The 27,339-nt window shown below is 56.6% G+C and overlaps 1 protein-coding gene across 2 annotated transcripts; it reads right to left on the bottom strand.

The window, feature by feature from the left end:
- Positions 1–4,732: 4,732 nt before the first annotated feature.
- Positions 4,733–26,802, bottom strand: LOC118643209 (tumor necrosis factor receptor superfamily member 26-like). 2 transcript variants are annotated; one of them, XM_036281179.1, is made up of 11 exons: positions 26,682–26,802; positions 17,099–17,177; positions 15,738–15,863; positions 13,732–13,846; positions 12,459–12,535; positions 9,302–9,442; positions 8,957–8,995; positions 8,281–8,312; positions 6,984–7,246; positions 5,995–6,037; positions 4,733–5,170 (listed from the first exon to the last, which is right to left on the bottom strand). In XM_036281179.1, exons 1-9 carry the CDS (start codon positions 26,721–26,723, stop codon positions 7,013–7,015), a joined length of 885 nt encoding a protein of 294 aa, XP_036137072.1. In that variant the 5' UTR covers positions 26,724–26,802; the 3' UTR covers positions 4,733–5,170; positions 5,995–6,037; positions 6,984–7,012. The 2 variants fall into 2 exon arrangements, with proteins under 2 accessions (XP_036137072.1, XP_036137073.1); XM_036281180.1 differs by having other exon boundaries at positions 9,302–9,394.
- Between the last annotated feature and the right edge of the window lie 537 nt (positions 26,803–27,339).

Below are 27,339 nucleotides of genomic sequence, written 5' to 3'. Positions count from 1 at the left end.
TGAGCCAGAGCAGCCCTGCCCTGGCTTGCTCCCTACCGCGTCCATGTCCTGCTCTCCTAGGCCCTTGTTTCACTGTCCCCACGTTAATAACAGCCCCTACAATTCGCCTGGGCTCTTGTGAAACATTTCCTGCAGGAAGTGAAGAAGCCACACCCTGCCGGCCGGCCCCGGGCAGACCTGCGGAGGGCCAGGTCCCCTTCTGGTGACAGTCTCATGCATGCATGTGTAAGTTAGCACTGATCCACATGGTGTGGGGACGGTCCCCAGCAAATGTCTGGGAGGACCTCCCCGGGCTGGAGTGGGCTGACCGGATGAGGTTCCAAGAAAACTGAGAGGAAGAGATTGGGGACGGACGGGGTGTGCCTTCCATGTAGAGGGGACTGTCCTGAGAATGACCCCAGCTGCAGGGGAGCTGCTGGGAAATCCAGTGAGACCACAGGACACGTGCAGCTGCGTTGGCAAGAAATGGAACTGGACTTCCGGTCAAGGTGGTGGGTCGGTAAATGTGGTCTCGCCTCCTCCCACAACCAAATAAAAATGACAACAAAACTACAGCACAGCCATCATTCAAAACCACCTGACATCAAGCTGAATTAAGTCCTACAACTGTGAAATTAAAGAAGCAGCCACATGAAGACTGGTAGGAGAGTGGAGGTGTGTTCGGGCTGGTCCCACACCGACGTGTGGTGGATAAAATTAGGAGGACACCTCTGCTGTCCTCCCTGAGGAATGAGGGGTCCCCGTCCCACACCAGGCACCCAGCTCAGGGTTCCAGGGCCAGAAAGAGAATCCCCATCACTTCTGGCTAGAAAACCAGAGGGAACTGAGGCTCAGAGAGGCTGAGGCTTCTAGAGCCCCAGGCAGCTCCTCTTAAAGGGCCCGGGCACGAACTAATCGGACTCGCTCCCTCTAAGCTCCAGTGTTGGGGAGGCGGCTCGAAAGGTACCAGAGACATACAAGGAAGAATTGGGGCAAGGGCTAGAGAGGCAGCTTTCTCCTGGACAGACTTGCTGTCAGAGGCTTTTGTTCCTTTGGGGAGCCCTTTCCCCCACGAGGCCAGCAGATGGCAGCCATATCTGGGACTCCAGCACCTTGGCTCACACAGTTGGTCCTGCCCTGGTGATTTCCAGAGGCCCTGCCCCACTCAACTTTCAGGCCCACCCAAAGTGTTACCAGTTGCTTTACCATAGGATTGGCCTGTCTTGAATCCTGCCTCAGATTTTCCTAAAATCTCTCAAGCAGCATCTGGTATCAGCGAGCCGCATTCCTCTCGTTAAGTGTCCCCAGCCTTGGTTCACAATTTGGCTTTGCCTGGGCACCTCCAAGCCCAGCACATGAAGCAACCATCTGAAAACTGCTTTGTAGTTTATGCCTGGCAGCCCCGGGTAGAACTCAGACAGTGGCTGACCTGGCCCCAGAGCCAGCACCCCCAGTGGACAGCTTCAGACCACGTCGAAACACCACCACCCAACCACTTCCACAAGCCACACACTCAAGTGCTGGACTCAGTGGTACCAGAGCCCTGCTGCAGTAAGTCTTGCTCAGTGTGGCGGGCCCTGCGCAGCTGATCCTCCCAGGGAGTCAGAGGCCAGTGGTCAGTGGGCAAAGCCAGTCCTTGCAGCTGATCAGCCTGAGTAAATCCCTCCCACTGACGTGCCACCAGCAATCATGACTCAATTACAACAGAAGGGTATACAGTCCATACGAGGGGTGCACCTCAAGGGCCCAGCTGGGAGACCAGGGAGGCTGTGCCACTGGACCCTACAGGACACCTACCACAACAGGCCACCCTAGGAAGCCCAGGAGACATAGCAACTCTACCTAATACATAGAAACAGTCACAGGGAGGCAGCCAAAGTGAGGAGACAAAGAAATAGGTCCCAAATGAAAGAACAGAATAAAACTCCAGGAAAATAATTAAACAAAATGGAGATAAGCAATGTAACAAAACTGCTTATAAGGATGCTCAATGAATTTAGTGAGAACTTCAGTGAACTTAGTGAGGGCTTCAACAGCATAAAAAGGACCAGTCAGAAATGAAGGAGGCACTAATTGAAATAATGAAAAATTTACAGAGATTCGATAGTAGAGTAGGTAAAGCCAGGAAGCAAACAATCGATTTGAAATATAAGGAAGCAAAAAACACCCAACCAGAATAGCAAAAAAAAGAAAAAGAATCCAAAGAAATAAGGATAGTGTAAGGAGCCTCTGGGACAACTTCAAGCATGCCAACATTCACATCATGGGGGTGCCAGAAGGAGAAGAAAGAGAACAAGAAATCAAAAACTTAATAGAAATAATGATAACACAAAGCTTCCCTAACTTGGTGAAGGAAACAGACATACAAGTCCAGGAAGCACAGAGAGTCCCAAACAAGATGAACCCTAAGAGGCCCACACCAAGACACATCATCATCAAAATGCAAAAGTTTCAAGGCAAAGAGAGAATTTTAAAAGCAGCAAGAGAAAAGCAGTTAGTTACCTACAAGGGAGCTCCCATAAGACTGTCAGCTAGGTTCTCAGAAGAAACTTGGCAGTGGCAAGAAATATTCACAGTGATGAAAAGCAGGAACCTACAACCAAGATTACTCTATCCTGCAAAGTGAACATTTGGAATCAATGGACATATAAAGAATTCCCCAGACAAGAAAAAGCTAAAGGAGTTCATCACCACCAAACCATTATTATATGAAATGTTGAAAGGTCTTCTTGAAGAAAAAGTAGATCAAAAATATGAAGAAACAAAAATGGCAATGAATACATATCTATCGACAACTGAATCTACAAACAAAATGAGCAGGCAGAACAGAAACGTTCTCATAGATACAGAGAACATTTGTTGGTTGCCAGACGGGAGGGGGGTTGAGGGGATGGGCGAAGAAGAGAAGGGATGAAGAAGTGCAAATTGGTTGTTAGACGGACAAACCTGGCAGGGCAGCGGGGCAGGGGGAAATAAACCAAAGAACTCCTATGCATATGTGCATCCCCAATGGACACAGGCTACAGTGCGGGGAAAGGCAGGAGGGGTGTGGCATTGGGGAGGAGGGGTCAATAGGGGGAAAAGGACAATCTGTAATACATTCAAAACTAAAGATAAGTTAAAAAAAGAAAAAGAAGAAAGAAAGAAATGGGGCTGGAGCTGGAGCCGGGCGGCAGGTCTGGTCTACAGGACCCGAACGGCAGAGCGCGAAGGGTATCCCGGGCGGGCCGGGCCAGGTCTGTGCTCACAGCTGACTCCATGCACAGCTGAGCAGAGGCAGGATGATTCTGGAAAGCCCCAAGGGGAGCCAGGGGGCTAGGAAGCCTGGCCAATGGTCGCAGGGGAGTAGGCCGTGGCATGGCCCAGTGGGGTGAACCCGGGATCTGGGAGGCCGCCGCGGGCAGCCCTCGAGGCGGTGTGGGGGCAGAAGGTGGGGCGGGACGGCGGGGCGGGGGGCGGCCCTTATGCACTGAACCACCTGCAGTTGGTGCGGGGCACTCGGGGGGGTAGTGGCTGATTTGTGAGCTCCCCAAGGACGGTGATGTGCGGGCAGTGGGAGGGGCTGTGTGGGCGTCCATCCCGAGATGGGCAGTGAATGGCCTGCTGTCATTCCGGGGACAGAGCTGGGGACGCCGCAAACCAGCCCAAAGGATTCCCCAGGCTCATCCCTTCCAGAGCCCCGCCCCCACAGAGCCCCTCCCCGGCCGTCCCTGGGCACGAGGTCACCTTGCACGGCCAGCACACCCGAGGCAGGGCACCCAACGGGAAACACTGAGGTTTATTTATTCATTTGTTTATTTATTTTAGAAAGAGAGAGCGAGAAACCTTGATGAGAGAGAATATCGATGGGCACGTCCTGCATGCCCCCCACTGGGGATTTGGCCCAGGACCTGGGCATGTGCCCTGACCGGGAACCGAACCAGCGACCTCTTGGTGCAGGGTCGACGCTCAACCACTCAGCCACACCGGCTGGGCTACATATATACATGTTAATAGAAGAACATTATAAAAACATGTAAAAAGCCCATTATATATATAAATATAAATAGGTAAATAACATTACAAAGGCATGTAAACATTTGGTCTCAATAATTTTAAATTTCAAGCATTTAACAGAGAAAAGAGACAAACGACAGAATTTATATGGTAATGTTATTCATAACTCACGGGGACAATAGTGAGGTGTGGGGGGGAATTGGGAGGAGGGGTGTTGTCCAGGGGGAAATGGAGAAAAATCTGTGACAAAAATTATTTTAAAATAATTTGAAATTAAAAAGGTGTCTGTCACTGGCAGACAGTCACTGTCACCATGTCCAGTTAAGGCCACACTCTGGGCCTGGCACAGGGACATCACAGCAACTCGTAGATCAGAGTCGGGCGGGGCAGAAACAACCAATAAAGCGAATGGGGAGCCCACGAGGAGCAGCCGCCGGGGCGCCAGGCAGTGCCGCCGTGTCCTGCCCGGGCAGAGAGGCCTCTTGCAGTGACCTCCCCACGGGCAGCTTTACACGGACTCTCCTCAGACCAGACGGGGGGCTGGCCCATCCGGGACTCATGAAGACGCCCATGGGACGCACCTGGAAAGAAGCTCCTAGCCCTGGCGCTTTGGCTCAGCGGTTAGAGCGTCGGCCCACGGTCCAGAGAGACCCGGGTTCGGATCCCGCTAAGGGCATGTACCTCGGTTGCAGTTTGTCCCCGGCCCTGGTTGGGTCGTGTGGGTGGCAACCACTCCATGTGTCCCTTTCACGTCGATGTTTGTCTCTCTCTCTTCCGCCCACTCTATCTGAACAAAATATTGAAAAATGTCCTCGAGTCGGGATAAAAAACAAGCAGCTCCGACCCTCCCGTTAGGACACTGCATGACGTCACCAGGGATGATGAAAACCTTTATTCTAGTTCGGGGTCTCTGCGCGACTACCTATGATATTTGCCGCAATCAACATGTTTATAATATTTTGCAAAGGCTCATGTAATCCCCTTTGGTGGAAGACGGCCATGAGTCGGAACACATCCCTTCCCGTATCCTCCTTCAAGCAGACAGTTATCTGATGATGCGGTTCCGTCAGAGTCCCCGGGTTGTCATGATCACAGACCTCAGCGCCGTTTTCCTCAGTGCCGACAAAGTTCATGTATATCTTCCAATCGTGTTCTGGAAGCTTCTGTCTGAATTCATGATAGAGCGTATTGATGGCTGACGAGAGAAAACCAGGGAGGGAGACGTGGCTGAGACCTCCCAGGTACACATCGCGACCGCGGTCACTGCTGCTGCCTCTGGGGGCCTGGAGCCAGCTGGCACAGCATGCCCGGGGCACGCGGCCCGGGCCCACCCCAGCTGACCTCGAAGAAGGGGCCCGGCTGCGGGGCCAGGAGACCGTGGGCGGCCACGGCCTGGCGTGGTCCTTGCCCAGCCTTAGCTCATTCCTACTGGAGCCAAGAAGCCTGGCAGAAGAGGCTAGGGTCCGGGGGGTCGATGCCCCGGGGGGAGAAGGGTCCGCGGAGGCTGGCCCTGACCTTCCTCTGCAACGACACCAGAGAGGCTGAGAGGCCGGCAGGACAGAGGAGGCTGCCGCCAGAGGAGCCTTGTCGAGGATCTGAGACCTGGGGCAGTTCTGAAGAGGACTGTCTGGCTCTTGAGTCTTAAGTGGGGTGGTGTCCCCCAGCTGTTAGGAGGAGGAGATTACAAAGCCCCCCGTAGGCAGCACGTGCTCACTTCAGTCCTGCCTCGGCCCCAGAGAGAGCATCACTGCCAATAGGGGACCCGCGGTCACGGGCGACAGAGACACACGTCCCTCGCCACGTCCATCCTTACTTAAAATCACGAGCAGTCTGAAGCGAAGCCTTCCCTCATCGCGAGCAAAGGCCCGCGTTCCCTGAAGTCACCAGTGAATGCGAGGAAGTAAGTCTGAGGTCCCCGGAAAGTCCCCCGAGCTTCCTGTGGGTAGCCCAACCCCCTTCCTAGCAGTAAAGACATCGGACCTGGACACTCGCTATACACGAAGAATTCAGAAGACTTACCATCATAGGACACGTCCTTCAAAAAATACTTTTGTTTATATTCCTGCAGAGAGAAGAGACGAACGTTGATGGAGGAGAAGACAGCGGTGTGGCTGTGTGGCTGTGTGGGAGGGGCCGGGGGGCAGGTGGCCTCCATGACCACTGTCTGGATGTGACCGGGGGGAGTCACCCCCGTCCTCCCAGGGGTGTCAGACAGCGCACAGCCCGCCCACCTGAGCCTGGGGCGCCACAGCGCTGCCCCACGGTCCCTGCCCCAGAGGGCTGGCGTCCCGGGCCCCGCTTCTCTGAGTGTGGCCCCCTGACTGTTTCCCAGACCCAGGTTCCTGCTCCCCAACCCCAGGAGGGGTATAACAGTGAATGATGTCACCCAGGGCTGACGTGTCCCCCGTGGACGACAGTAAGGGCAGGGACACGTGTCTGTAGAAGGCTTGTGAAAAGACAGAAGTTTCTAGTCTAGGAAACCAGAGCACATACTGGACGCCAGACAGGCTGAACCCGTCGGCCACGGTACGGAGACGGCGCCCTGGGCCCGTCCTCCCAAGGAGGATGTGGGGTGTTCCAGGGGGCGCGGCTGCCTCTCTGTCCTGGGGCTCAGCCTCCGAGCAGGGATGGCAAAGGACGAGGACCGCACTCACACCAGCCCGCAGGGACCGGGACCCGCGCCCTGCCCGGCCCACACCGCCCCGGCTCCCACGGGCCTGGGCTTGAGCGTGTGATTCTGGCTGTGAGCCCTCGGAGAATCAGGCAGAAGACACGCCTGGTCTCCCTGAAGCGACAACAGGGCACACACCCCACCGTCCTGGTCTCGGTGGCACCAGGGAGTCGCAGTCCCCTGGGACAACAGGTTGGGTTGGGGACTGGAAGGTTTGAATTCTGTGGTGCTGTTGGGTCGGCCCAGGAAGGGGGGAAGGGATTGACGACACCACACGGTGGCACCGGGCAGAGCCGTGAACTCAGAAAACGCTGGACAAGTGCAAGGCCCTGCGTACCTACTCCAGGCGACGAAGGGAGGCCCAGCTCAGGGACCTGTGGGCATCGGAAAAGCCCGCGGCGCCAGCTGTGGGGTCGTCTTGCTTCCTCTGGACACCACCATCGGCTCCACTGCCTCCCCAGGGTCGTCAGAGGGCCCCGGGCAGGGCCGCGCCCCAGGAGCCAAGGCGGAGCCCCCCTCCTCCATCAGTGGTGTGGTCTCCACGCCGGGGGCTGGTGGGCCGCTGTCAGGGTCCTCGTTGGGCTGGACGCTCTCCCGTGACTAAAGGACAAAGTCATTCCTTTTGGTGACACGAGTCCACCGCACAGCCCTGCCCAAGCCGCTTTTGGGGGCAAAATGCCAGGTTGTCTGATAGGTCAGCCCGGGCCGTGCAGTTTGAAGAAAAATACTGCCTGGGGTCAGGTCCCAGCTCTGTCTCCAACTGCTTGGGGGATCTCAGGACAAGTCTGATGTGGACTGAATGGTGACCCCGGGAATACATGTCCCCGTCCTAACCCCCGAGACCTGAGAATGGGGCCTCATTGAAGTAGGGGCTTTGCGGACGGGGCCCTCCACCCTGCGTGAAAATGGGCCGACACCCAGGGGCTCCTGGGCAGCCTCAGAAGGAGCCACTCGGAGAAACAGACCCTGGGGAGGGGCCGAGCGAGGATGGAGGCAGGGAGGGAGGCACCCACAGCCACGGGCACCTCCAGGAGCAGCCAGGAGGGCCGGGAGGAGCACCCCAGGACCTCAGAGGAAGCCACCCCTGCCGCCACTGGGATTTGGACGTCTGCCCTCCAGATCTGGGAGGCAATAGTCCTATTTGTTTTTCCTTCATTGATTTTAGAGAGAGGAAGGGAGAGGGAGAGAGAGATGGAAACATCGATGGTCCAGAACATCGACTGGCCGCCTCCTGCACGCCCCCCACTGGGGATCGGGCCACAACCTGGGCATGTGCCCTGACCGGGAATCGAACTGGCGACCTCTTGGTGCAGGGTCGACGCTGAACCACTGGCCCACGCCGGCCGGGCGGTGAGTTCCTACGTTCAGGCGTCATGTCCGGGTCTGGCCCGGCAGCCCCGGGAAAGGCGTACAAGCCTCTGCCTCTCTGAGCTGCTTCCGCTCAGGGGCCCGGACCAGCCAGATGGCTCTGTTTCCAGCACAGACATGGGGGCGCTGGGAAGGGACGCAGACGCCACCCCAAAAGCTGAGCTGCGCACGCAGGGGGCCTGAGCTGCCTTGCACCCACCCTCGGTTGTCTGCACTGCCCTCCAGGCCCGATGCCACCACTGGGAACGTCCAGGGCTGATACTTACACGGACATGGCTGCCTGGCTCCCCCGACCTGGCTGAAAAGCAAAACGTAGAAAAGGAAATGAAAATGCAGCCATGCACCAGGTAATGACAGTTTGGTCAACCACAGGCGGGCCACACACCACCGTGGTCCCATCAGATTATAACGGAGCTGGGAACCCCTATCTCCTAGCGACGGGCCCTGTCAGGGCAACAATGTATCTCTGGCGAAGCCGGAGCACAGACCTCCTGCTGGGCCCTCAGAGGCGGAGCAGCACAGGGGCCCAGGGACGCAGCCCGGAGCCTACGGAACCACTGGGTGGCCGGTCAGGAGCCACCACACGGTCCTTTCCATCGCTGCTCTTAGTGTCCTCTCTCCAGGGGAGGCACCGGAGGGACAGCCGTGCTCCACGGGCAGCAGCCTCAGACCTCGCGCCCGCCCCGTCCGTGGCCCGCACCATGGCCCTCGTGCTGGGTTCGAGTGCGCCTCTGCTGTGGTCACACGTCGCACAGGCGTGCAGCCCAGGTGTGCAGTCGGCGCCCGCTCCAGGTGTACGCGCAGTCTGTGACTTCTGCACGCGTCACCAGACATGCTCCTCAGCGTGTGCCGCCCTCACAGGGCACACGGCCATAGTGGATGGTTCTGGACGGGGGTCTGGAGGCCCCGGCCTTGCACTCACCGCAAAGAAAGTGTACTTACTTTTAAAGCAACGGACCACCTCCCGGATAAGCTGCACACCTGTGAACACAGGGGAGGTGAGCTTCCTCGGGGCACTCACCCCCCAGCACCCCTGCTGGGACAGCGGGGGTCTCCCTGCCTCCCGCCAAGGGCGCCCGGATGCCCGTCTGCAGCCAGCTGCGCCTGGTCAGGGGCACGCGGCCATGGCCCCGGCCCGGGCAGCAGCTCAGAGGCCCCAGCAGACAGTGAATCAGCTGCCTTTTACATGAGCAACGCCCGGCCCGGAACCTCTGGGTGCCCGTCCCCGCATCAGAGTCCTGTGGCTGTCGATCCTCTGTCCCCGGGGTAGCTCCGCCTCCTCTTTACCTCGTTTTCTAAAGTAGTAGGCGATAAAGAGGCAGAAGCCGACGACGAAGGTGACAAAAACGATGATGATGACCATGTAGTACCAGGGGATCCCTACAACGAGACCACTGTCAGTGGTGACTGGATTTCTGGTCAGGTTTCCTGGGAGGGGCAAACAGGGCGCTGTGGCCGGGTGCACACGTCCCCCGCCCGAAGGACACGCTACAGAACAGAAGCGCTAGCTCGGAGCGAGACAGCCGCCCAGCTCCGGGCCCCAGCCCTCCAGGTCGGGGCAGGACGGGCTCCGCCATCCCAGCCCGAAGGGCCGCAGACCCGTCCCCGTTCGAGGGGCGAAGGGCCTGGTGTCTCAGATGGGGCTTTGCTGTGAGTGGTCACTGACTCCTGGGCCAGCAGGAGGTCAAGCCAGAAGGTCAGGAAGAGGGAGATGACAGCCCTGACTGCAGCATGGCCTGGCCACGGTGGCCAAGGGACAGGGCAGGGGCCACCCCAGGGGCAGTTCGCTGAGACACTGGGGAGACCTAGTCTCACCCTGCTGACGTGACAGCCCCAACAGGAGCCTAGACACAGACACAGGTGCGGGGAGGTCACCAGGCCTGTGGACACTCGGCCACCCACGCGGGAGTGAGGAGCCCCCAGAGGCCCTTCCGCACGGTGCTCTGGTCCCTCTGACGGCTTTTCCTTCCGTCTCTCATCGGGCCTCACTCATCTCTTATGTTTTTGGCATAAAATATCCTTTCAGTGTTTCTGTCTTCTGGAATCAACGTTTAGTGGCTGCTAATCGTCACTTGAGCATATTTTTTCCTTTGATTTTTATAGAGAGTGGAGGGGGGGGCGGAGAAACATTGACGTGAAAGGGACACACCAATTCATTGCCTCCCACACACACCCTGACCAGGGCCAGGGGATCGAACCTGCAACCCAGGTGCATGCCCTTGACCGGGAATCAAAGCCAGGACCCTCTGGGCTCGTTGCCAACACTCTGACCATTGAGCCACATTGGCCAGGGCTCCAGTCAGGGTGTTTTTTATGAAAATCAACAAGCCAATTCTGAACCGCAAAAGGACACCCCAAAGTCCAAGGGGAGCCCCGACAATGCAGAGATACACAAGGGGCAGGGCTAAGGACACACGGGTGCTGGGTCACGCCCCACGGGCCCCGAGAGCGGGAAGGGCCGTGTCCCCTACATGCGCCGGCCGCAGTGTGGATGAGACAGCACACGGAACAGGACCCTGCTGCACCGTGAAGCCCGGGTCCGGGGCCTGTGCCGACCGGAGAGACAGCTGCCGGCAGAGCGCGGGATCTTCCCGGGATGGGCGACGTTCCTCCCTCGGGCTCAGACAGCACCGCCAGGTGGGACAGCGTCACGGCCCGGCCCTGCTGCTACGCACGACCTCAGTCCACCAAGCCACCCCTCCAACGGTTACCAAGGCCCCTGCCCACGGGAGGGGACACAGGGGGAACTAAGCGCCTGCATCCAGAGTTTATACATAGTTACCAATGTTTATAAATTGTTACAAACTGCAAGCAACCTGATACAAATATAACACCTTATATAAAAATGGGACTGAGTGCGTGCGGTGCGTGGGCCAGTGTGTGCATCTTTCCCTTTCCCCCACCCCAGTCCCTTTCCCCTTCTTCTCTAACCTCCTACCCCACCCAGCCCCCCTCCTCAGGGGGCAGCAGGGCCGCTCCCTCTATCCTTCCTTCCCTTACCCACCTCACCCACCCTTATTTCTCCTTCCCCTGAAATAAAAAAAATAAAAATGGGACTGAGTCCTGGCTGGTGTGGCCCAGTGGTCAGAGCCCAGAGTTGTAGGTTGGATTCCTGTTCGAGGACACGCCCCTCGGTGGGCTTGACCGCAGCCCGGTGGGGTCGTGTGGGGTGAACCGATCGATGCGTCTCTCTCACGTGGATGTTTCCCTCCCCCTCCCTTTCTGCGTATCATTATATAAAACAGACGTGTCCACCATCACACTACCGTACAGAATAGTTTCACTAAAAATCCCCGATGCCTGCTATTCATCTCGTTAAAAAAAAAAGGCATGAGCCCTGGCCGGTTTTGCTCAGCGGTTAGAGCGTCGGCCTGCGGTCCGGAGAGACCCGGGTTCGGTACCTGCTAAGGGCACGTACCTCGGTTGCAGTTTGTCCCCGGCCCTGGTCGGTAGTGCAGGTGGCAGCCACTCGATGTGTCCCTTTCACATCGATGTTTCTCTCTCTCTCTCTCTCTCTCTCTCCCTCCCACTCTACCTGAACAAAAAAAAAATGTCCTCGGGTGAGGATAAAAAAAAAAAAAAAAGGCATGAGCCCTGGCTGCGTACTGGGGCGCACGGGAACCGAACAAAGAATGCATAAACAGCCCGGCGGTGTGGCACAGGGGCAGAGCGTCGACCCTGCACCAAGAGGTCACTGGCTCAATTCCTGGTCAGGGCAGGTGCCCAGGTTGTGGGCCCGAACCCCACAGGGGGGCATGCGGGAGGCGGCCAGTCGATGTTCTCTCTCCTCGATGTTTCTATCTCTCCCTCTCCCTTCATCTCTCTCTAAAGGAAAAAAAAATCAATAAAGAAAAAATGCACAAATAAGTGGAACAGCAAATCGGTGTTTCTCTCTCTTGCTAAAATCGATACATAAAATCTAAATAAATGGGCACCATGCTTGCACAGACTTCACACGAGAGTCCAAATGGTCTGGGCGTCCTTTCCATCCCTGGCACGGGCCCCCCTCAGGTCCCCATGTCAGTCACATGTGAGATTCCACAAGGGCCGGGACCTGGCCCAGCATCCGGGACAACGTGGCAGAGACAGAGGAAATGGGACCGGTGGGCACCAAAGGAGGGGACCCGCCCTCCCTCCCCACTGCGATCCTGGAAGGAGAGGCAGGACACTCCTAGGAGCAACCCCGTCACCCAGGAGGCTGAGCCTGGCCCCCAGAGCCCCAACGTGGGGAGCGAGGAAGGAGAGGCACAAGCAGTCCCCACGAATTTGGTGTGAACGCGGCTCTGTGGACTGCGGTGCTGGCTGACAGCCAAGCGCGCCGTCTGTCCGGCTCTCCCAGCAGCAGCGGGCCATCCCGACAGACAGACAGCAGCACCACAGAGCGGGAAGGCCGCCCTGGGGTCGGGGCGCCGCCCCAGCCGGGGGAGGTGGGATCCGCGCTCACCTGGCGCTGGGCTGGGTTCCGTGGCACAGACAGTGTCCCGTGTGGCAGTGCATGGGTGGCGGGTGACGCCGGGACACCTGAGAGGAAGGAGTGAGGACATTGCGGGCATTACTTCCCCTTCCTAGGAGGGCCCGCAGCCAGGCCTTTCCAGGTGCTCGGGCCCCAGCGGGCTCCGTGAGCGCGAAGGTGGGGATTCTGATATGTGGGGAAGGGACACCCTCTCTGTTCCTGGAAAAAGCTGTGTGTGGCTTGAGGACTGGACCTGCTGGGGCCACACCCCACTCACAGGGACGTCAGCCCGAAGGTGAAGCCGTGGAAACAGAGACAGGCAAGCACATTGAGAGAAGCAGAGCCCTGATCAAGCCTGACCTGCAGGCAGCCGTACTTTGGACTTGTCAGGTACAGAACAGACAGTTCAACATGGTCTGAGTTGTGCTGAAGGGCCAGCAAGGCACCTCACAGAAGTGAGCTATTTTGCAAGTGGCTTTACCACTGTCTCCCCAGAAGGTCCCCCCAAATCCATGCCCACCGGGACCCTCAGAATGATTTTTGGAAACAGGGTCTTTGTGGGTATAATGGCAGTAAGGTGAGGTCACACTGGAGTGGGGCAGGACTTAACCAACGACCACCGTGCTCATAAGAGGAAACCGTACGCAGAGAGGATCAGACACAGGAAGACGTGAAGGCAGAGGTGAAGGCAGAGGTCGCAGCAAGCCAAGTGCGTCTACACCCCAAGGAGCGCCGGCGCCACCCACAGCTGCGGAGGCAGGAAGGATCCTCCCCAGAGCTTTCGCAGGGGCCTGGCCCTGCCGACACCCCGAGCGTGGACTCCTGGCCCGCAGAGCTACAAGGAAAGACACTCCTGCTGTTGTTAAAGCAGCCAGTCGCGATGCTGTGACAGCAGAACTCAGGACACTCCCTCGGGGACAGTGGCCATCGGCGGTCCCGGGCCGTGCGGCCTGCTCCCCCTGCCCAGAGCGCCCCTCCTCCGGCACTGTGGCCCCAGTGCGCCCGCCCTCCCGGGCCCGGGCTCCACCTGCAGACCGCAGCGGGCTCAGCCGTGGTGGGTCTGAGCCTCGGCGGGCAAACGGAGCAGGGCCCCTAGGGCGGCCGCAGGTGGGGCAGCCAGGCCATGTGTTTGACCTAATCTTCAAGGTGCCTGCACGTGGCCGGTGCTACCATGTTGCAGATAAGGAAACTGAGGGGCAGCTCCGTCCGTGACCCAGAGCCAGCGAGCACTGGGGGGGCGAGCGGGGACCCCCGAAGCCGGTACCTGGTACAGGGATAGCACCTCTCCGGGCAGTTCTCAGTGTCGCAGTAGTACTGTCCGGTCTTGCATTGGCATTGCTGGTCACTTGTCGGGGTGCAGTTCTTCACCACCTCCTGATCTGTTTGAGGGAAGGCGGGGGTCCATCACCCGGGCCGGGTCTCCGTCCCCACCCACACTGGCCCCATGGGGCGGCTCAGTCACAGGCCCTTTCCCTTCTGACATCTACAGGTGACGAGGTAACAGCCAAACACCCTTCCTGCTAACTGGGGTGTCTGAAGAGAGGCCAGAGGGTGACCCTGAAATCAAGGGTGACTTTGGAGAAGCTAGTGGGTAACCTCAAAATCTGGGGTGTCTGTGGAGGGGCCAGAGGGTGACCTAGCACCTAGGGAGGAAATACCCCCGAATTATTCTTTTCTTCTTTGCCCCCTCAAGGAAGCTCAACACCACTCTGTGCTCCACACAAGTCACCCACCAGAGAACGGGACCCAGAGAACCCCAGGCGCCTCCACAGTCACAGTGGACACCCCGCAGCCCCCCCGACGGCCTCCGATGGTGGGCCCTGAAGCCCCCAGCTCTCAGCTTTACAGGGGGCGGGTTTTCAGATCCCTCCGCCCGGCAGCCCCCTTCCTCTAGCACACGGAGAGAACCATGAACTGACCTGAGACAGAAACACAAGTCGGGTGGGGCTGCAGCCCCGGCCTGAGGCCCGGACCCACCCGAGCCGGCTGTCTGAGCTCCCCCTTGACCAGCCCTGCCGGGCACGGCTCCGGGCTGGCTCTCGGCTCACCCCTGTGCTGGGTCCCGTCCCGCTGTCTCCCTGGGGCACCGAGCAGTCACATGGTGCTTCTCCCACTTCTGTGCGTGGGCACGGGCGGCTCCTGGGGCCACTGCACACTGTCCCCGGCGCGGAGCTCACCCGGGGCAGAGCCCCCCAGGTCTAGACTGGGGCCGCGATGGGGGGCAGGTTTGATCTTCCCTAACTGAGCCACGGGTTCTCAAAGTGCTGGGCCTGGTAACACTTGTCCCGTGGGTTTAGGATCCTCACTGGCCCTCGCCCACGGCCACCAGCTTGGACGCAGGCTGCGCGGATGTCACCTGTCTCCAGCCCGCGGGGCCGTGTGCTCCGGGGTCACTGACAGGCCTTCCTCCCTGCGATGTCTGTGTCTCTCTCCCCTTGCATTCATTATCATTATCATTATCATTATCATCATCATTATTATCATTATTATTATTTTTTATCCTTGGGTGAGGACATTTTTTGGTTTTTTGTTCAGATAGAGTGGGAGGGAGAGAGAGGAAGAGAAAAAGAGAGAAACATCGATGTGAAAGGGACACATCGAGTGGCTGCCACCCGCACGACCAACCAGGGCCGGGGACAAACTGCAACCAAGGTACGTGCCCTTAGCGGGAACCGAACCCGGGTCTCTCCGGACCGCAGGCCGACGCTCTAACCGCTGAGCCAAACTGGCCAGGGCTACTCTTGCATTTTAAAAACCTTCTTAGTGCCTTTTTTTGTTTGTTTGTTCTTTTTTTAAGAAAAAATTTTTTAACATTTTTTCTTTTTTGATTTTTTTTACAGAGAGAGGAAGGGAGAGGGAGAGAGACAGAAACATCGATGAGAGAGAACATCCATTGGCCGCCTCCTGCACGCCCCCCCTGGGGATCTGGCCACAACCTGGGCATGTGCCCTGACAGGAATCGAACCAGTGACCTCTTGGTGTAGGATCCACGCTCCACCCCTGAGCCGCAGCGGCGGGGTGTCAGTGCTGTCTTTTAGGCGCCCCTGCGTGTCCTGGACCACGTTGTGCGTGTGGCTGTGTCTTGGCCATTCCCTCCGCTGCGTGGCTTCACTTGTGACACTTGGTGAACTCGCGTCTGTGAGCGCACCCCAGCATCCGCCGCCCCCTCACCTGGCGCGATCGCCTTTGGGGTGACTCCTACAAGCCAGGTCCAGGGGGGCCGCGTTGAAACCCGAGAACAACCCCCCCCCCCTGCTGCAGCCCACTTACCGTCCCTGCATTTGGCACAGGTCTGGCACTGGGTGTCGTGGTTGTGATGAGCCATGAAGGTGCCGGGCGGGCACGGACTGCACCGTGTGGCCTGGCTCTCGGTACAGTCGGCACTGACATGGTGGCCTGTGGGAGGAGGGGACAGAGGGGAGGAGGGGCCCAGGGCACAGACCCGCCCTGGTCCCTGAGGCCTTTGCGGGAGGAGGTCCCCCAACACCTGGTGGCCAGTCCCATGCGCAGTACCAACCCCTGCCTCCTGGGAACGTTCTGGACTGATGCCCGGCTACGTGTCCCAACCTGGGACCTGACTCACTCTCGGCTTTTACAGAAACCCTGCACCTCCGGAAGGAGGGGTGTAGAGTGGGCACTGGAGCCCCCCTGAGACCCTGCAGATGCTGGGGATTCCACCCCACGCGGACCTCCGGCCCGCACACACGGGGGCACAGGTGCCCGCCCGGCCCAGCGCCTGACCGTGCGAGGGCCGCTCGCCGCCAGAGCAACGGGCCTGCACACCCGCCCAGCACGCAGACCGCCTGTCGGACCGGTGGCGCCTGGGTTCCTGAACGTGCTACTTCAGGGCTTGTGCGGCGTGCACGCCCCGGAGTGTGCAGGAGGAGATGTGTGCAGTGTGTGTGCTGGTGTGTGTGCAGCGTGAGAGGCCGGGTGTGGGCCTCAGTCCCTGAGCCGGGGCCCGGGAAGGTTCAGGCTCTGGCTGAAAGGCGGCATGTGCGTGGGGGATCAGACGGTGATGGGAGCAGGTGTGTGGTTGGCCCATCAGAGTATAGAGCCCTGAAGGCAGGGCTCCCTGAAGACCTGTGCACACCCGCCCGTGTGTGGGTGGTGCACGTGGGGACAGTGGCCTTGGCCAGGCTGCACAGCCGGCCCAGCTGCCTGGCACGGACTGGCCATGCGGGGCCTGCAGCACGGGGGCAGAGCAGGCTGTGGAACCCTGGTTCCCGGCTGGTTTATGGGCCGATGCAAACCATCTGAACAAGGGAGTGAGCCTCGGTGGCTCTGCTGGGCATGCGGGCGGTGCCCGCCCCCCCCAGGAGTTCCCACCCTCAGGTGTCTGTCACGACTACCCGGACAGGGGTGGGTCAATGAGGGCATCTGGCCTGGGGACGTACCCCACTTCCACCCACCAAGCCCTGCTGAGTGAGGACACAAACCCCTTGTTCACAGAGCCCCAGGGCAGTGCAGAGGACAGGAGGTGTGGGCAGTGGGCCGAGGTAACTGAGGAAGAGAGGCCCACCCACCAGGCTCCACCCTCCCCGTGTGGCCTGCAGCTCTGATCAAGGAGCTGGGCACCCCACCCCCGGGTCAGCTCTGCTGAAGGCTCAGGAACATGTCCTGACACTCACCAGGTGGGCAGAGGTCACAGCAGAGACGACCCAACGCGTACTTATTTCCATGACACTTGGTCACCGGGGTTGTCACAACCTGCAATCGGAAAGGAGATGGGCTTTACCCACAGGCCTCTGCTCCGGACGGGTATGCGTGTCCTCCGCAGGGACGGTGCTCCGCACAGCCCTGGGCCCCTCGCTGGGTGCGCTCTGCGGGGGCAGCTCCTGGGAACATTCTCAGAGCGCGGTGCCTTGGACGTGCTACATGGGGTGAGTGTTCCGTGGGGGCATTTTCTTCTCTGCCCGGTGGCCTGCATGGATGTCACATCTGCCTGCAGGGTCGGAACCAGCACCCGCCCGCCGTGGCCGGGACCAGGCCCTGAGTCCTTTGCTCCGGAACGCAGTTCATCGTCCCAGCAGCCGCCCTGCCCTCCGCCCTGCGCTGCCTTCTCGTCCGAATGCAGCCCCGCCGCCCTTGCGGGACGGTGCCCGCCAGCCCTGCCGCGGCCCTCTCGCCCCACCGGGGCTGCTCCCTCAGGCCCATGTCTCTCCTCTCGGGCCTGGCTCTTAGAAACCGCCCCCGGCTAGACAGTCCCTCCACCTGCAGCCTGATGACCCTACGGCGTGGCCCCGGCCGCGCACGGCCGCCCTGGGCCGACTCATCGCCACCCTTTTCTCTGGCGCTGCTTCGTCTCGATCATACTTTCCCTTCGATCCGTCCTTTCCTTCTCGTCCGGCTCTTGTTTTGTTGACTCCGTTTCCCCAGATCCCTTCCCCCGTCACTGCAAACCCCTGGGGACAGCGTTCCTGGTTCAGGGCGCCTGGGACAATGAAGGGCGCGCACCCGAGAGCCCAGTAGCTGGGTTTCGAGAAGAAAACCGTCTGCAAACAGCACAGGAGGAAGGGTCTCAGGTAAGAACCAACGTCCCTGACCCTGTAGGGCACCTGGGGAGCTGGGGGGGACCTCACGGTGGGGAATCCTCGAGCACCATCCCAGCGGTCATCAAAGTGCACACACCCGGAGCGGACACGCAGCCTCCCGAGCTGTCTCCTGAGGGCGCAGTGAGAATGGCCCCCCGCTGGGGCGTGTGGGCCAAAACGCCCTCCTGGCATTTATTCTAAGAAACCACCGACCGTCCAAGTGGCAAGTCTGTTAAATCACTCGTCACATGTCAGCCGCGGTCAGGTTGAGGAGGAAAAGAAAGCCTGGGCAGAGGTTCTGACCTCAAGACCGAGCCAAGGTCACAGCTGCCAAGACAGGAAGCAGCCTAGAGACCAACCCGAGGTTCCCGGAGAAGATGTCGCCCTGAGTCATCTGCGGGGAGCGAGGGAAGGGTGGGCTGGTTTCCTTTATTGTGTGCTTCCTGGAAGGCATTGTTTCATCGGGCTCACAGTCACATCAAGCAAAGGCGACCACCAGAAAGGCTACGGAGCCATGTGTAGGTTCTCCCCGCCCTGATCACTCCCACAGTTTCCACAGGAACTTTCTCAGTCTGAGGTTCTTGCAACACGGACCTTTAAACATGAAAAACCTTCAAACAGGAAAAATCTCAGTCCCCCTTTTAGAACAGGAACAAGGCAAGGATGCCCACTTTCACCACTCTTATTTAACATAGTTCTGGACGTCTTAGCCCAGCAATCAGACAGGAGGAAAAAATAACAGGGATCCAAACGGGAAAGGAGGAAGTGAAACTGTCATTATTCGCAGATGACTTGATACTATATGTAGAAAACCCCAAGACTCCATCAAAAATTTACTAGACTTAATAAATGCATTTGGCAAAGTAGTAGGATTCAAAATTAACATCAAGAAATTGATGGCCCTGGCCGGTTTGGCTCAGCAGTTGGAGCATTGGCCTGCGGTCCGGAGAGACCCGGGTTCAGTTCCCGCTAAGGGCATGTACCTCGGTTGCAGTTTGTCCCCGGCCCTAGTTGGTTGTGCGGGTGGCAACCACTCGATGTGTCCCTTTCACATCGATGTTTCTCTCTCTCTCTGTTCCTCTCTCTCCCTCCTACTCTACCTGAACAAAAAAATGGAAAAATGTCCTCAGGTGAGGATAATTAAAAAAAAAGAAAAGAAAAGAAAAGAAATTTACGGCGTTCTCATACACCAATGATGAATTCACAGAAAGAGAAACTAAAAAAAGAATCCCATTTACCATCACAGCAAAAATATTAAGATACCTAGGAATAAACTTAACCAAAGAAATAAAGAACCTTTTCGCAGAAAACTAAAGGTCATTGAAAAAAGAAATAGAGGAAGATGTTAAAAAGTGGAACCACATACCTTGTTCATGGATTGGAAGAATCAACATCATTAGAATGTCCATACTACCCAAAGCGATCTATAGTTTCCATGCAATCCCCATCAAAATACCAACAACATACTTCACAGAACTAGAACAAATACTTCAAAAGTTCATATGGAGCCCTGGCCGGTTTGGCTCAGCGGTTAGAGCGTCGGCCTGCGGTCTGGAGAGACCCTGGTTTGATTCCCGCTAAGGGCATGTACCTCGGTTGCAGTTTGTCCCCGGCCCTGGTTGGTCGTGCGGGTGGCAGCCACTCGATGTGTCCCTTTCACGTCGATGTTTCTCTCTCTCTCTCTCTCTCTTCCTCTCTCTCCCTCCCATTCTATCTGAACAAAAAATGGAAAAATGTCCTCGGGTGAGGATATAAAAAAAAAAAAAAAAAAAGTTCATATGGAACCAAAAAAGACCTCGAATAGCCACAGCAATCTTGAAAAACAAGAACAAAGTTGGAGGGATCACATTACCAGATTTCAGGTTATACTACAAAGCCACTGTAATCAAAACAGCCTGGTACTGGCACAAGAACAGGCATATAGACCAGTGGAACAGAACCCAGAACCCAGAAATGAACCCAAGGCAATATGTTCAGTTAATATTTGACAAAGGTGGCAAGAGCATACAGTGGAGTAAAGACAGCCTCTTTAATAAATGGCGTTGGGAAAATTCGACAGCTACATGCAGAAAAAATGAAACTAGACCATCAGCTTACACCATACACAAGAATAACCTCAAAATGGACAAAAGACTTATGTGACTCGTGAATCCATAAAAATCCTAGAAGAAAATGTAGGCAACAAAATTTATACGCAGCAGAATTTTCACTGATACATCACCTAAGGCAACGGAAACAAAGGAGAAAATGAACACATGGGACTACATCAAATTCAAAAGCTTCTGCACAGCAAAAGAAACAACCATCAAAACAAAAAAGCAACCCACTCTATGGGAGAACATCATTGCCAATGATACATCAGATAAGTGGTTAATTTCCAAAATATATAGAGTACTCATACAACTCAACAAAAGGAAGACAAAGAACCCAATTAAAAAATGGGCAGAGGGCCCTGGCTGGTTTGGCTCAGCGGTTAGAGCGTTGGCCTGTGGTCTGGAGAGACCCGGGTTCGGTTCCAGCTAAGGGCACGTGCCTCGGTTGCAGTTTGTCCCTGGCCCTGGTTGGTCGTGCGGGTGGCAGCCACTCGATGTGTCCCTTTCACGTCGATGTTTCTCTCTCTCTCTGTTCCTCTCTCTCCCTCCCACTCTACCTGAACAAAGGATGGAAAGGTGTCCTCAAGTGAGGATAAAAAAAAAAACAAGAAAAAATGGGCAGAGGAGCTGAATAGACACCTCTCCAAACAGGACATACAAATGACTAAGAGACATATGAAGAAATGCTCAACATCACTAATGATCAGAGAGATGCAAATTAAAACAACAATGAGGTATCGCCTCACACCTGTGAGAATGGCCGCCATCAACAAATCATCAAACAAGTGTTGGTGAGGGTGTGGAGAAAAGGAGACTCTAGTACACTGCTGGTGGGAATGCAGACTGGTGCAGCCAATATGGAAAACACTATGGTGTTACCTCAAAAACTTAAAAATTGAACTTCTATTTGACCCAGTGATCCCACTTCTAGGAATATACCCTAAGAAGCCTGAAACACCGATCGGAAAAAATATATGTACCCCCATGTTTGTAGCAGCACTATTTACAATAGCTAAGATCTGGAAACAGCCCAAGTGTCCATCAGTAGGCAAATGGATAAAAAAGCTGTGGTACATATACACAATGGAGTACTATGCACCTGTAAGAAAGAAAGATCTCTTATCCTTTGAGATGACATGGAGGGACCTGGAAAGTATCACCCTAAGTGAAACAAGCCAAACAGAAAGACAAATATCATATGATCTCACTTATTTGTGGAATATAATGAACATAACAATCTGAGGAACGGGGTAGTCCCAGAGACATCGAAATGGGGTGCAGGCTGACAATCCCCAGAAGAGGGGGTGGGGGGAGATAAACTACAGAACTTATATGCGTGTGTGCATGAACAATGGACATGGACAACAAAGGTGGGGACAGGGAGGGGAAGGTGGGGACAGGGAGGGGATATCAGTGGAGGCAAAAGGAGAAACATCTGTAACAAAAATAAGTTAATTTAAAAAAACATTAAGATCCAATTAGAAAGTGTGGCTTATCCTTCCATTATACTTAATGAATTCTGTCTAAAGATAGAATCTTGACGTTGAACTTTATAACATGGAGCAAAAAAATGTACTTTGAATTAAAAGGGACCCTAGAAAATAATTTTGTTCTATCCTTTTATTTAACCAGAGGTAAAAACAGTAATTGGTGGGGAAAAAAAAAAAGAATCTCAGCCCAGAGAAAGACAGCTTTTCTGCCAGGCAGGGGCAGATCAAGGGGGCGCTAGGACCCTGGGCACTCTGGGCTGGCCCCTCCACCCCCTCCAAGGAGGACAGAGCCCCAACCCGCTGGCTCCAGGGCCCTCCCCCTGCCACGCCCCCAGGAGGTGTCACTGTGTCAGTCACATCCAGCCCTGCCCATTCTCTCAGCTTTTCTCCCGCTTTGATTTCATTTTATGTTAAAATGTTTTTTTTTATTTTGGGGAGAGAGCGAGAGAAACATCCATGAGTCACCCGCGCCAGGCTCTCCTGCTTTTGGGGAGGCTCCCGCTCCAACTCCTCCCCCTGAAGGAAGGTGAGTGTCGAGGGACACAGCTTCTCCCAGCTCCGTGGCTGTTGGCGCCCTGGCACCCAGGACCTACCCCATTCCAGCACCCCTGACCTCCAGGCCCAGGTCAAGGACAGAATCAAGATAAATTCTAGGTACTGCAATTACGTATACAGATATTTTTTGGAAATCCTCATTCGAAGATATTTTTCCATTTATCTTCAGATAGAGTGTGTGTGTGTGGGGGGGGAGAGATGGATGTGAGAGAGACACATCGACTGGTTGCCTCCTGCAGGACCCCAACCAGGGCCGGGCACCTGACCACAGGGAGGTATGTGCCCTGGACCTGAATTGAATCCGCGACTCTTTGGTCTGTGGACCGACGGTCTAACTGCTCAGCCCAACCGGCCAGGACGGCAAATATATTTTTTTTAAAAATCAAATCGGGAAAGTGCCGCTGGCGTTTGTGAATAAAGGTTTTTTAACTTCTCACTCAAGAATATTTTTGCATTTATCTCATAGAGTCGGGAATGTCTGATAGCCTGGAAACTGACTCCCGGCAAACTGTTACCTGGCGTACACATCCTAGACTCCCACTGTTACAGGAACTGTTTGCCCCGGGACAACAGACTCACATTCCAGGGGCCCCCCTGGTAGCCCCGCAGGACCTAACCCTAACAACAAATTCCTGCTGCCATAGGCGCAGATATAAAATCACAAACCCCAGCATCGGATCGGGCGCGGCTTCCAGGACTCGACCCCCCGAGTCTGTGAACCCGCCCGGAGTGTACCCAATAAAGCCCGATTTCTGCTTATTTGGCTGTTTGGCTCTTCGGTTTCTTCCCACCTCCCACTGGCGGCGCCTGGCTACCTTACAGGAGGGAGGGACAGAGAGAAGCACCAATGTGAGAGGGACACATCGACTGGCTGCCTCCCGCACGACCTGGGCCAGGGGTGAACTGCAACCGAGGTACCTGCCCTTGGCTGGAATCGAACCAGCCACTCTGGTTCGTGGGCTGACGCTCCAACCGCTGAGCTAAACCGAGCCATGAATGAGGTTTTTTTGAAACCAGGTTTGGGATCTGGGGTGTGAATCCAGGGAGAGTCTGGCCAAGTTCAGGGCTGAATTCTGTCTTTACTTAGAAGGTCTCTACGTTTTCCAACGTGCATTCCGCATTGATTTTTCATTTTTAAATAATGCATCAAAATATTATCTTTGAGTTCTTATGGTGGCCCCGTGAATTTCATACCTGACGTGAGTACCCGACTCACCTCCTACAGTCACTCCCTTGCAGATGACCAAGGGTTCCCCATTTTCCCACCCATGGGCCACCTCTCACAACACCCCCATCCCAGAGGCTCCCCCAGCTCGGGGTGTCCCTGCTGGTGCCCACAGCGCCTGCTCCCCACCAGCCCCTTCACTGCTGTGCTAGGAAAGCCCTCAAGAACCGCCCACCAGACACCCACGCCCACTGGAGGTTGTGGAGCCCAGCTCGGCCCGTGAGGAAATCCTGGAGAGCTTGAGGGACACCAAGGACTCACGTGACCCATAATGTGCCACCCACCAGAAGTGGGCAGCCTGCCTCCCTGGGCAAGCCCTCCTTCCCACGTAGGAGGAGGGACGGTGGGAAGCCAGGCCGGCTAGGCGGCCGCCACCTGCTTGGAAAGGCTCTGGGGGGTGGGGCCTGGGAAGCCAGGGCCCGCCCAGGAGTGCCGGGCAGAGGCCTGTGCTCCTCGCCATGGCGGGCAGGCTGGTGCCTGAATGCAGGAGGTGCAGGGAGGGAGGATCTCCTGGCACTGAGCCCGGGGGAGAGCACAGTACTCTGAAGCCCTTCCCTGAGGGAGTGGAGACACACCCAGGTGCCCGGAAGGAAAGGTTCTGTAGATAAACATTCCAGCTGTACAACTTGAGGCCCTGCAGGCATCCCCAGCCTGGCTTTGCCACAGGGCACCAGTGCCAGGAAGGGAGCCGCTGACCGCCAGGCTGGAGGGCTGGGTAGAGGCAGGAGGGCCAGGTCTCCTGAAGTAGCCCAGGGAGCACAGCCCACGCAGGCTCTGCCCCCCCCAAACAGGCCCCTGGGCGCCGCTGCCATGTCTCAGGGGAAAGGCCACGCAGTCGGCAGACTGCCTTCTGGGAACTCGGCAGTGCCTCGGGTGGCCGGGCGTGGGCTTCCCTGGGCTCCTGGGCAAGTTGGGAGGAACCGAGTGCAGCCTGGGAGGCCTGACTGGGACCTGGGAGGTGCCAGAGGGAGAGAAACACTCTGCTTGCTGCGGGCCAGTGCTGTGCCAATATCCCCATGAGAACGATGGCGCTTGAGAAACAGGAAGCTCAGGCTGCTGGGGTGAGTCGCTGGAACAGCTCTGTGCACAGGAAGAGGCTGCAGGCGGGATAGCCAGCCAGGACACATGCTCAGGTGGTGCACTGGGCCAGCCTGCAGGAGGCAGCCAGTCGACGTCGCTCTCTCTCCCCCCCTCTCTCTAAGAAAGCGATGAAAAGATGTTAGCAATGTTCAGCAAATGGTGAAACAGAGTATCCATATGAAACCATTTCTGAGTGCCTGCTAGAGAGTAGGAAAAAACAATGATAAAAAAAAAGAAAGAAAAAAAAGAATCTTGCCCTGGCTGGAGGGCTCAGCGGTTAGAGCACCAGCCCCTGCACCCAAGTGTGTCAGGCTGATTCTTGTCAAGGGCATGAACCTGGGTGGCCGGTTTGTCCAGTCCAGGGGAGGCAACCAATGGATGTGCCTCACTTACTTTCTCTTCCCTTCCCCCTGCCTTCCTCTCTCTCTAAAAAGCAGTGGAAAAGCCACAGCAATTAGAAAAGAAGAACAGAAAAGGGATCCAAACCGGAAAGGAGGAAGGGACACTGTCATTATTCGCAGACAGAGGACCTGAATAGACACCTCTCCAAACAAGACATACAAATGGCCAGGGGACAGATGAAAAACTGCTCATCATCTCTAATCATCAGAGAGATGCAAATTAAAACAACAATGAGGTATCACCACACCTGTCAGAATGGCCGCCATCAACAAATCATCAAACAACAAGTGCTGGTGAGGGTGTGGAGAAAAGTGGACTCTAGGGCACTGCTGGTGGGAATGCAGACTGGTGTAGCCACTATGGGAAACACTATGGTGTTACCTACAAAAAAAAAAAAAAAATGGAACTGCCATTTGACCCAGTGATCCACTTCTAGGAATATACCCTAAGAAGCCTGAAACACCAATCAGAAAGAATATATGTACCCCCATGTTCATAGCAGCACTGTTTACAATAGCTAAGATCTGGAAACAGCCCAAATGTCCATCAGTAGAGGAATGGATAAAAAAAGCTGTGGTACATGTACACAATGGAGTACTATGCAGCTGTAAGAAAGAAAGATCTCTTATCCTTTGAGACGACATGTAAGGACACGGAGAGTACTATGCTAAGTGAAACAAGCCAATCAGAGAAAGACAAATATCACATGATCTCACTTATTTGTGGAACATAATGAACAAAATAAGCTGTTAACCACAAGAGATCCAAAGTCATGGAAGTAGGGAACAGACTGACAAATTTCAGAGGAATGTGGGGTAGAGAGGAGGGAAGAGATAAACCAAAAATCAGTGGAAAAATATCCTTGGGTGAGGATTAACACAAAAAAAATCTTTCCACCTTTGCTGAAGATGTGGGTTTCTGGGCTTGCAGATTCTTTGGCTTGGGGGAGACCCCCAACCCCATCCTGGGAGGACCCACCCTTGCACCCAGAGACATGCGCAGAGCAAGTCTGCCTCCCTCCCTCCCCCCGCCTCCCGCCTCCCGCCTCCCACCTCCCGCCTAACGCCTGCCGCCTGGCCTGCCCCAGTGCAGAGAACATTACGGGGATTTTTCAGGAAGTGGGGGTGGGGAGGATGTCCTGGGGTGGGAGGGGGGGGGCCGGTGGCTAGACTGGGGAGGTAAGGCCTGAAACTTAGCTAAATGTCCAGCTACCCTAAAAAATCTGGGGCGCCACCGCAGGCTCACCCCGCGTCTGCGTGTCGCCCATCAGGGTGCGCGCGCACCCCGCGGGCGCACGGGCAGCTGCAGCGCCGGCGCAAAGCCGACCGGGCGGGGCCTGGGCAGACAGGACCGCAGAGGGGTCAGGGCCCGGCGCCTGGTGCCAGTCCCGGAGGCCTCCCGCGCTCGCACCCAACTCCCGGCGCCCGTCTCCCTGGGCAGACAGGACCGAAGAGGGGTCAGGGCCCGGCGCCTGGTGCCAGTCCCGGAGGCCTCCCGCGCTCGCGCCCAACTTCCCGCGCCCCGGCCTCTCCCTGGGCCGACAGGACCGAAGAGGGGTCAGGGCCGGCGCCTGGTGCCAGTCCCGGAGGCCTCCCGCGATCCCGCCCAACTCCCGGCGCCTCCGGGAAAATGCCGGGGCGACTCCGGGCCTGCGTAAGCGGGGCAGGGGCGGACGCCCCCAGGAACCCCGGCTCCGGTCGCTCCGGCGTCCCCGCATTGTCCCCGGGCAGCTCCGGCGGGGGAGTGGGGGGGGTGACATTCCCGGCCGGACCGTTAGGTTTCCCCGGACGGACGCATCGCCCTCCGGGCGCCCTCGCCCCGGGCACCATCCTTACCTGGGCCTGGAGCAGAAGCAGCAGCACCAGCACCCACAGCATGGCTCGCCGCGCAATGAACGGACACGGCGCCGGGAGCCGGGAGCGCCGGCCGCGGTGGAACTCGCGTCTGATCAGCCGATTGCTGGTTCCGAAAGTGATAGGCAACGGGGTGAACTAAGTCTCCGCCCATGGACGGGGACGTCCCAGCTCGATTTCCGGTCCGGTCACGGTTGGGGGCTAAATCCCCCACGTGGGGATCGTTCAGGTGACAGCCAGTGAATTTCTCTCTCATCCATGTTTCTGTCTGTCTCTCCCTTCCTCTCTCTCTCTGGAAAATCAATAAAAACATATTTTAAAAAATAGTCCTTGCTCTGGCCTGTTCGGTTCAGCGATTAGAGTGGTGGGATCCATTCTGGTCAAGGTCAAGGGCAGGTGCATGGGTTACAGGTTCCATCCCAGCCCTAGTCGGGGTCCTTCCTAAAGCAACCAATTGAAGTCTTTCTGTCTCTCTCCCTCTCCCTCCCTCCTCCCTTCCACTCTATCTAAAAATCAATGGAAAAATATCCTAGGGTGAGGGTTAACAAACAAAAAGAAAGAAAAGAAATTGTCCCTATACTCGAAAGTGACAAGGCAGGCCACCAGGAGGGACCCTGCATATGTTCATTTTTAAGTAGGG

The sequence above is a fragment of the Molossus molossus genome, unplaced genomic scaffold (assembly GCF_014108415.1).
Source record: "Molossus molossus isolate mMolMol1 unplaced genomic scaffold, mMolMol1.p scaffold_m16_p_31, whole genome shotgun sequence".
Taxonomy (NCBI): Eukaryota; Metazoa; Chordata; class Mammalia; order Chiroptera; family Molossidae; genus Molossus; species Molossus molossus.
Note: the sequence above shows the minus strand (reverse complement) of the source record. Positions and strands in the feature narration are given on the sequence as shown.